General features: G+C 46.4%; 1 protein-coding gene across 2 annotated transcripts in view; it reads right to left on the bottom strand.

Moving 5' to 3' along the window:
* Positions 1–4,439: 4,439 nt before the first annotated feature.
* aplf (aprataxin and PNKP like factor) overlaps positions 4,440–10,549 on the bottom strand; it is a 41,113-nt gene continuing 35,003 nt past the window's right edge. The window contains exons 10-11 of one of the 2 annotated variants that reach the window (XM_061231327.1): positions 7,726–7,772; positions 4,440–5,220 (exon numbers count right to left, since the gene is read on the bottom strand). In XM_061231327.1, coding sequence (XP_061087311.1) covers positions 5,080–5,220; positions 7,726–7,772 — 188 coding nt within the window. In that variant the 3' untranslated portion in view covers positions 4,440–5,079. The remainder of the gene's footprint in view (positions 5,221–7,725; positions 7,773–10,549) is intronic. The other variant, XM_061231328.1, reaches the window with a different exon arrangement.

Genomic DNA, 10,549 nt, shown 5'->3' with positions numbered 1-10,549 from the left:
ACTATTAGGATGTTCGGAGAACATCTAAAATAACAATGGCAGGCAGAGCCTTATCCTACAAAAGCTCCTGCCTCATGGAATGGCCTTTTCAGGTTCAAGCTTCAGACTTTCTGTTTCTTAAGCATTGGGCTCGAAGTGTGCCTTTTAAGTCGCCCCTATTGTTAAAGATGTGAGGGAACTTTAGATTAGGACCACAGAATGGTCGCGTTAGCCCTGTCACCCTCTCACTGTGTATGAATGCCCAGGTCTGCTGTTCAGGGCTGTGTCGGCGTGTGGTCTGTCCAGAACCACTCTAATGGTGGTGTGCACCCATTTCCTATAATCTTTTATGTAGGCTGCCAAAGAAAAAACACCCTCCCCTCAAATGTATTTGCGACAATTTGACGTGGCCACAACGCTGATCGACTTTGAGTATTGACGCAACCGCAGCTCTGTGATAGATCAGTGTTTTGTGCTCATCAAATTGCCGACGTGAGGGAGCCGCGGTGGCGCAACAGGCTAAGACGCAGCAGACTTGCGGTTGCAGTTTGCTGCAGTTGCACACCGGGGACCGGGGTTCGATTCTCGGTCCTGCCAAAAGCCAAGTTTGGCCGGCTCACGTGGGGCAGCAATAATAATCTGATCCAGAGGGAGGGACTTGGTGGGGTTATTAGATCACCGCACAATAAGCACCTCGGGAATCACGGCAACGGGCACGAGACGAGACGGCTTGAAGAAGGCGTGTCGTTCTCCTTCGGGCCGCCGAGGGACGGGGTACGGGCGGTACATCTAATACGACTACCTCCAATTGAATCAGACGAGGTACAATTGGCTACCAAATTGGGAGAAAAAGGGAAAAATATGAAAAATAAAAAAATTGCCGACCTGAAAAAAGCCTCTCATTCGCGGCCCGCTAATCGGCTCTCGTGACCGCCGGTGATCAGAGGGCCTAAGCGCTTATTGGGCTCAGACCTCTTAAGTGGACGGCACGTAACGCATCATCATCGTTAAGTCATTCCCGGCCCGTTTGCATTTTCGATCCTCTCCCGTGGGGCCCTCCTTCCCTCCGCCTCTGATCCAGCTCCCGGTCCAAGCCACGGACTGGAGAAAACATCTGGACCGAGTGCCTGCGACGTCACCCGGCGGCTATCCACAGGGGAGTGAAAAGTGTTTCGACACCAAGTTTACCGGCGCCGCCATTTTGTAAAATTTGGAGCCAGAGACTGAGCAGTAGGGCCGCTGAATGCAGAGAGAGACTAGCCAGTGCCCCTGATTTATCCACAAAGCGTTCCTGTTATTGTTGCCATAACATACAAATGGACATATGCGGAGTCATTCGATAAAGAGAAACACTGATTGTGACTAAATTTTCCTGTGGGAAAACATTATTGAGCAGTCAGACCTGTGTCAAATACGTAATTGTGTCAAATACGTAAATGTGTCAAATACGTAAATGTGTTGTAAACGAACACCTCCTATTGACACACACACACACACACACACACACACACACACACACACACACACACCGGTGGTGAAAGGCTGCCATGCAAGGCACCAATCAGCTCATCGGGAACAATTTGGGGGCTAGGCTTGCGCCTTGCCCGGGGCACTTCGACACACACAGGGCTGGATCGAACCGGCAACCCTCCGACCGCCAGACGACCGGGGTTAAACCGATACCCTGACGCCGCCGGCGGGATGCCTTGCAGGAAGTCGGCGAAAGTCTCAGACACCGTCATCAAAGCAGATCAGCGCCCTAAACCTTCCCCCCGCCCCCCCGGGGGCCCTCGAGGGGGTCCCGATAAACGCGCCGCTGTGGAATGAGCCCTGACACACCCGGATAAACACGCACCTCCTGGCACCACGAGGAGCAACCGGGGACGGATTAATTTATTCTCCGGTTTACTGGTTACCTCAAAGGGAGCACGAGAGACCTGCTCATCAGAATTACACAGATTCATTCCAATCCCCAAATCCTTCAGCGCCCGTCGGAATCGTCATTAAACGAATGCAGCTACGGCCGCTGACCAAAATCAAAAAATGAATAAAAAATTATAATAAAAAAAATCTTCATTTATGCTTTCATCTCAAAAGCCCAAATTGCAGAACAGCATCAGTGATGATGTGCAGGTCAACTGTGCTGCACTGTGAATCATGAAACGAACCGTTTTCCATTACTCATTCTGTCTGCCTTGGACACTTCTATATACAACTATGCTCGAGTGAAGGACCACTGTACAGTGTGTCCTCATATCATCAATAATAACAATCAGGATAAATGTCTGAAATTCTTGCATCAATGCTACTGCTAATGTTCCGGACCTGGTTGTTCCTTTTCTTGCTTTTTCCCCCCCTTCCCTTTGTGTTAACAGTTTTGTTGTTCCATTGTTGTGTTAAGTCCATTGGTTGTTCTATTGCTGTTAGGTCATGTTGTGTGATATCATTTGGTTTGTCCGTTTTTGCGTTACACGATTTGGTTGTTCAGTCGGTGTGTTATATCGCACGGTTGCTGAATTGTTGTCACTGTGTGTGATTGTTGTGCTTTTTGGATGTCACGTGTCATTACCATTCCATGTCATTTGGCTGACGCTTTTATCCAAAGCGACTTACAGTTGATTAGACTAAGCAGGAGACAATCCTTCTCCGGAAACAATGTGGAACGAAGACAGTTAAGGGCCTTGCTCAAGGGCCCAACGGCTGTGCGGATCTTATCGTGGCTACACCGGGGATCGAACCAACCGACCCTTGCGTGTCCCAGCAGGTCCTTAACCGCTATGCTACAGGCCACCCAGTGTCTATACACTGAAAGGCCATGAGCAGTGTCTATGCAGTGTCTATACACTGAAAGGCCATGAGCAGTGTCTATACACTGACAAGGCCCTGGGCACAAAGTGGTCAGACACTTGGTAGCAGAGGGATTTTCTGAAAAATTGTTTTCAGCACTAAAGCTTGAAAAGGTCTGTGAGATGAAGCATCACTGGTTATTAGGGACTCCCAGAGGCAGAACGAAACATTCGTACTGTTTAAATGTCCGTTTTTATGATTGTTTACTCCGATATCTCACCAAAAAAAATATGGCCATGTTTCACTTCTGCGGCTTTGGAAAAAGGCTCCGAATAAAACAAGGGGCGATTCATTCCCTCTCCAGACACAAACAAGATAACGATCCCGCATTAACCTTTAACACAAGAGAACGACTGTCCACTGAAACGCCGTGCTGGAGACCGGCGGGAAACATTTATAAGGACAACTTAACGTCTTCATCAATAATGCAGGCACACTGGCACGCCTAACACGAAACATCCCCACAACATCGCTGCCCTTCAGTGACAATGCTATAACGTAGACAACGCGCGGCGGTGAAAACGTCTGCTGTGACAGCGACTCTGCTCTGTTCAAATTATCACATCTCCATTCCGAGACAAACGAAGACAGTTTTCATTATTTTTTTATTACTCAGCATTCTAGCGAGAAGGTATATAAAATAACAGAGTAAGTACTACTGACTTGCAGAGTCACAAACATTTACGTACAATAGCTGTGTTTGAATGCTATCCCATAACGTCTTCATTGCCCGTGCCAATCCGTAGCCAATAATACGCCTCAGACAAAGACCCACCGCATATTAAGGATTCCCAAAATCGCTTATGAGCAGTCATTCAAATAGAAATGAGAAGTCATTCAAATAGAAATAGGCAGTCATTCAAACAGAAATGAGGGCAGTGCAGAATGCCTACGGGACACCCAAGGCTACTTCTCGAAGACTCCCATGGTGTTGCTGTTACGCCGTGCTTATTTGATCAATTAAAGCACTCGATTACACGATTACCTCGCCTAACCTGGCTTCTCATCTTGGGTCTTAATTATTCCAGTTTAAGGTGAAACCAAAAACCAACCAGAAGCCATGGGCTCTGTGTGTCCTTGATCTCCAGAACCAGACACGGTCAGATTATTACCACTACGTGGCCAGTTTTAATTTTTTCTTTCACATTCAGTGTCAGAATCAATTTCCCTCTCTGTTACGAAGAAAGAATCGCAGAAATAGAGGGCGTATTCAATAAGAGCACGGGCCCATTTCACTTAAGGAGCGGCGCGGAAGCTTCTAGAAAGATCCTCCCGCCGTCCTCTTCGCAGCAGTAACTCGGCGAGGCCCCGGCGAAATTAAAACAGCGTGTTCTCTGCGCCGAACGGAAAGGACATTCGCCATTAACCTTTAGGAGAGGGAAGGCAGGAGAGCGCTAAAGCAGTTACGCAGCTGGAGGGAAGCCCGTGGCGGAGCCGGGCCAGAGGAATAAAAACAAACCTGATGAATCCAGCGCTGACGAATCCTCGCTGGACCTCGCAGTCCCTCGCGAAAAAACCCGCCAGGGGGGAACGGGTCTGAATCCCGTCCTAACTCTTCCTGGCATCTGTGTTACATTCGGAATATTTCTGCTTAATTTCAAGACCCCTCAGTGTAGTTTAAAAACACCGGGGGTGTTGATGGCTGAGATGAAGCTGCTCAGTTTCGTTAACCGAATGAAAAAAATGTGAAACGTATTTACAAGTTTTATTTCAGTTGAACAAAAGTAGCGGTTATAGAGCAGAACAGCTGTGTGTGTGTGTGTGTGTTTGTGTGTTTATGTGTATTCGTACGTGTGTGTGTGCGTGAGTGAGTGTGTATGTGTCTGTGTAGTATGTGTGTACATGTGTATGCGTGTGTGTGTATCTGTGCGATATGTGTATGCGTGTGTGTGCCTGCCTGCGTGTGTGTGTGTGTGTGTGTGTGTGTGTGTGTGTGTGTGTGCGTGCGTGCGGCGTGTGTGTGTGTGTGTGTGTGCGTGCGCGTGTGTGTGTGAGAGTGAGTGCATGTGAGTCTCATCTCTTCCTCCTCAGGAAGGCCTGGGCCTCCTTCTTCAGCCTCTGGACGTCTTCATCCTCAGTGTGTGTGTGTGTGTGTGTGTGTGTGTGTGTGTGTGTGTGTGTCTGCGCAGTATGTGTATGTGTGTGTGTGTGTGCGGCGTGTGTGTGTCTGTGCAGTATGTGTGTGTATATCTGTGCATGCCTGTGTGTGTAAGTCTCATCTCTTCTTCCTCAGGAAGGCCTGGGCCTCCTTCTTCAGCCTCTGTACATCCTCATCCTCAGACTCCGGGGGGACGTAGTCAGAGCCCTCGTCCCCGCTGTCGTCGTTGATGAAGCTGTCATCATCCCAGTCCTCTTCCTCACCCTCCTCCTCCTCATCCGGGCCAGCCCGTTTACCTACAGGACCAGAACAATCCGTCACACTTCACAATAACAGTGACACGAACTGGACTAATGTAGTCGTTAACCACTGAGGAGTCAATCTTTACAGCTCTGTTTATGCATTTGTACATCATTAATGTGAACAACTCATGCCAATACAGCAATACATATTGGAATGAAGAAAAGTTCATTTGTTAATGGTTAACTAATTATAAATTCATCCTGCGGTTGGCTAATGTATAAATACTCGATAACTTATACATTCGTTTGTAGTTAACAAATTAATTAAACTCATAAAAAGTACACTTCATACTTAATTAATGGATATGTACAGCAAATATTCATGACTAACAGCTACTTCAGTTAATTCCAATTGACGAGGCCAATGTGAAGTGTAAATCTCATTCACTGTAATCCTGCTGTTTGACCAGTTGGCCGCGTCTCGTGACCCTTGAGAGAACATTAGCATCGGTAATCTCCTGACTGCACCTCCGAGTGTGTTCTTTAAGCCGAATATAATAAGCAACACTCTACAGGAAACATACGTTCATAAAGGTCTAATACCCATCACCGACATCACCCACTTCATCTGCGGCCATAAATATGTATGGATTTTGACGGCGGATCTTTTTAATGATACATTTTTAATAATGCCAGGACGAGACTCAACAGCTGAAGCAGTCTTTTTTTTTTTCTTCCCCTCCCACTAATAAGCCCACGTGTGACGGAGGAAAGCATTGAAGCACGGACACGGCCAATTAAACTACGGAGGGAAGAGTCACAGAGCAGCCCAATTAAACTACGGAGGGAAGAGTCACAGAGCAGCCCAATTAAACTACGGAGGGGCGAGTCACAGAGCAGCCCAATTAAACTACGGAGAGGCGAGTCACAGAGCAGCCCAATTAAACTACGGAGAGGCGAGTCACAGAGCAGCCCAATGAAACTACGGAGGGAAGAGTCACAGAGCAGCCCAATTAAACTACGGAGGGAAGAGTCACAGAGCAGCCCAATTAAACTACGGAGGAGCGAGTCACAGAGCAGCCCAATGAAACTACGGAGGAGCGAGTCACAGAGCAGCCCAATGAAACTACGGAGGGAAGAGTCACAGAGCAGCCCGATTAAACTACGGAGGGAAGAGTCACAGAGCAGCCCAATGAAACTACGGAGGGAAGAGTCACAGAGCAGCCCAGTTAAACTACGGACGGGCGAGTCACAGAGCAGCCCAATTAAACTACGGAGGGAAGAGTCACAGAGCAGCCCAATGAAACTACGGAGGGGCGAGTCACAGAGCAGCCTGCTCAGCTCCAGGACGTAAGGGACGCGTTCGCGAGTCTTCCTGGTGACGCGCGTTTAATTCACGTCTCCGTACAGAGGAGCAGGCACACGTGACGGAGGACGGTGATGGCAGTGGAACTCTCTAATCGGGGGAGGGGAGCAGAGGCGTGGCTCGAGAGGGGGCCGATGAATCAGCTCAGATTTTTTTCGGAGGGCGGCAGAGTCGTGGGCTGGAGAGGGGGCCGATGAATCAGCTCATATTTCCTCAGAGAAAGGTCACCGCGTCCAAATTGGCACTCCCCTCAGATAACAGCAGAGCGAGTCCGGAAGATATCGATCCGTCGGGTTCCCCCGGCCCGTTCTGACAGAGCCGGCCTGCACCGGTGAGGCAGGACACACACAGTCGGGACAGAACCGGGTCCAGAACAGGGTCCGGTCCACTGCAGTCACAGTACGCAGACGGGTCGGGGTTAATAGCAGCCCGACCTCGTCGAAAGGCTTTGTGACGTAGCCCGTCCTGTGTGATGTAACAGCGTCACACGCTCGGGCGGTAAGAGCGGCCGCCTGGCAGTCAGAGGGTTGCCGGTTCGATCCCCCGCCCGGGCTGTGTCCTGAGTAAGACGGCAAACTCCTAATTGCTCCTGATGAGCTGGTTGGTGCCTTACATGGCAGCCGTTGGTGTATGAATGGGTGAACGAGAAGCATCAATTGCACATTGCTTTGGAAAAAGGCGCTATATAAATGCCTACCATTTACCATTTACATGGGCGGCCTGTAGCGTAGTGGTTAAGGTAAATGACTGGGTCACACAAGGTCGGTGGTTCTAATCCCAGTGTAGCCACAATAAGATCCGCACAGCCGTTGGGCCCTTAACCCTGCATTGCTCCAGGGGAGGATTGTCTCCTGCTTAGTCTAATCAACTGTACGTCGCTCTGGATAAGAGCGTCTGCCAAATGCCATTCATGTAATGTAATGTACATGCGGTCTGCTGGAGAAGCCGATGGTCTCGGCGAGCCAGCCTGGGTGCGTACACTATGCTCGTTTCCACAGTACAGGGCCGATACCAGGAGATGAATGAAATCATTCCCTTGAGATCTACAGTATATCAGCGTGAAATCTATATCAGTAGAACATTATTATGATCTCGCCGAGACCATAACACCTGCTGTCATAATGGCCTTCCCCACTGCTCTGCGTAAACAGCCGAGGCAGGAACCACACTGAGGGGAGAAACAGAGAGCATACCTGGGTTCTGCGTGTGCTTGTACTCCTTCCTGTGCAGCGGGTTTTTCCTGGAAGACAAGCGAGAGATCGCACGTTAACAGCCGCCCACACAAACACACGGACTACAGGAGGCAAACGCATTCGACCAGTCAGTGCCATAAAGGGTCGTGTGTGGTTCAGCAAATAAGTGAAGCTGGTTTTTGCTCAAACCTTGCTTCACTTATTTGCTGAATAAATCAGGGCTGTAGGTTTGCACATAATGTATATAAAGTGAAACGTGTTATTTGTGCTGTCTAAATAATGATATGTTGCTTATATTCTGTGCTTTAGTGCAGTTAAATGCACGTGTCTGTGTGAGTAATTGGAATCAGTTAAGGCAGCACAATTAGTTGGATTGTTTTACCCCACTGCCAAAACTTGAAACTAATCACTGAAACTCACCTCATTGGCAATCTTTCTGTCTTATTTAGCAAAAAGAAGAAGAAGGTTTAAAGTCGAAATTTAACACGAAAATACTGTATATTTAGAAGTTTGTTTTCTTTTTTATTTTATTTTTCTTGTAGTGATTAAACAGCATGAGAGGATATAATGGGGACAGGACTCATTTTCATTTCTGGAATAGTATATGTAAATCACATATACAAGTGTGGGCTAAATAAACTGACTACACAGCAAAACGTGTCCATACAGACAGGACAGTGGAGTGAAACGCACATATTCCCACGATAAACACACTTCCCGTTTGACACACTCTACACCCGATCAGCGCGTTTCTCTTCACAGACACGCACAGGAAGGGGACAGCGGCGGAGCTATCGTGTTGTACTCTTAACTCTTCCTGAGACCCATGTTGAAAAAAACGAAAGGCAAAAATGCATTTTTTTTTTTTTTTTTAGCACATCTGTCGTTCATAACAGCGCGCAGTCCGTCTAATGACAAATGCGCAATAGTGTTGCCACGGCAACGGGCCATTGTTTCGAAAACAAACTGCCAGCGCGAACCCTATAATTCTACGCCCGAGTCTTAATCGTTGCTGACCCACAGCGCGTGCCGCACATTCCCTGGCGGATCTATCCAGGGCGGACGGCGCTGAAAAACTGTGAAGACGAGCAGCCAGCAACCCTGAACCGCGGCACTCCACAACGCAAAGTTTTGTGAAAATGAAAAGCTTTTTAATACACCGTATCAACACCGGGTCGTGACTTGTATTGCGCGTATGGTGAAATGAAGGCTATTCTCAAGTATCCTCTCTTCGTAAATTGCATTTTTTTCTTCCATCAATACTCAGCGACACATCATGATAAATAGCCCCAGACTTTGTGTAACAGTCGGACGCCGTGTCTCTTGACTGTAGATGTTCTCTGAACACTTTGCTCCGTCTGTAAAACCCTGAAGGACTCGACCCGTGTTCGGTTCGGGTCAAACTTTATTTTGTTTTGTTATTTATTTAATATCTATTTGAGTAGGGACAACGCCAAGAGACATAGCATAATTCCTGCAAGTTTACACCAGGTACATGTAGCTGATGTTCTGCAAGCAGGGATTAAAGCTATTGCTAGTTTCCAACCTAGTTAGGCTTTTTCATGAAAATAAGATATTAATGTTAAATGGAAGATGTAAAAAAATGTACACACTTCAAATAAAAACATTCAATAGATGTTAAATACAAACACAAATATCACGTTGTTACAAAAAAAGGATACATGCGTGTTATATATTACAAATAAAAGGTAGCAGAAAAGTATTCCACTAGTATTCTAAACTGACCCCTTGGAAACGTTTTCTAAAAAGAGGAATGTCACTTTATGAAAGACATGTCATAGCCAGCGACTGAAGCACTGTACAGGATATTGGTTTCAGTTTGTGTTTCCATTTGTTGTCCACCATCTGCATATATGTATGTCTTTTTGCCTATATTGCTCCTTTGAATAGACGAAGATAAGCAGGGAGAATATCAATATCACCTCAATATCAATCACTGGCTGCATACAAAGCTTTTTCATTTGAATTTTTCACAGATAAACATGATTTATGCCACCCGCGCTTCATAGTGGATCTGTTTTATGTATATAAATCGCATTATTATGACAAAATATGGCACTGTCATTTCGATATGTGATATATTATAGCAAACAGCAACCATGAGCCGTATTGTTTATACTGTTTGGAATCTAGATAATGTCCTGGGAGTACTCGTCCCAAGCTGTCCAACGGGTCAACAAATATCCCATCCTAGTTCAAGTTCAAGTTCAAGTTACTTTATTTGTACCCGTAGGTAAATTTGTTTGCAGAGAGAGTCACACAATACTTAAAAGCACATAAAATACAACAAGCGTATAAAGTGCAGGGTGCAAAAAGTGCTCAGGGGCTCCAATCCTCCAGTGGATCGGTAAATACAACGCAGAACAGACGCATCAGACAGTGGAAAGCTTATCAGCGCTCTGACTTGTTCCACTCAATAATGGCTGCTGGAACAAAGCTAAGTTTAACAGTTGTGAAAACCCCTAAAATGAGACTTTTTTTTTTCAGCATTAAATTTGACAACTTTTTTCTGGAGTGTCCCTACCAATCAGAAAAAGTTAAACATTTAACCTTTTTATGTTTTTAAAAATGTGCTACACCAGCAGGTTTTGCTTGTCTTCTTTTAACCCTGCAAGTTATTGAAGCAGAAGTCTCAAACATAACCACCATGCCACACATCTATTACAGTAGAAAAAAAGAAGATACAAAAATATATTTCCTGATGTTTTGTCATAAAAGCAGGTGGTGTAGACTGTAAAGTAGGAGGACAGTTATTTGCTGATTTATTGATTGAGGGAAAAACGCTGCTTTCTGGTTTAAAATT

Source organism: Conger conger, chromosome 2 (genome assembly GCF_963514075.1).
Source record: "Conger conger chromosome 2, fConCon1.1, whole genome shotgun sequence".
Lineage (NCBI taxonomy): Eukaryota > Metazoa > Chordata > Actinopteri > Anguilliformes > Congridae > Conger > Conger conger.
This window is presented reverse-complemented; position numbering and strand designations above follow the sequence as displayed.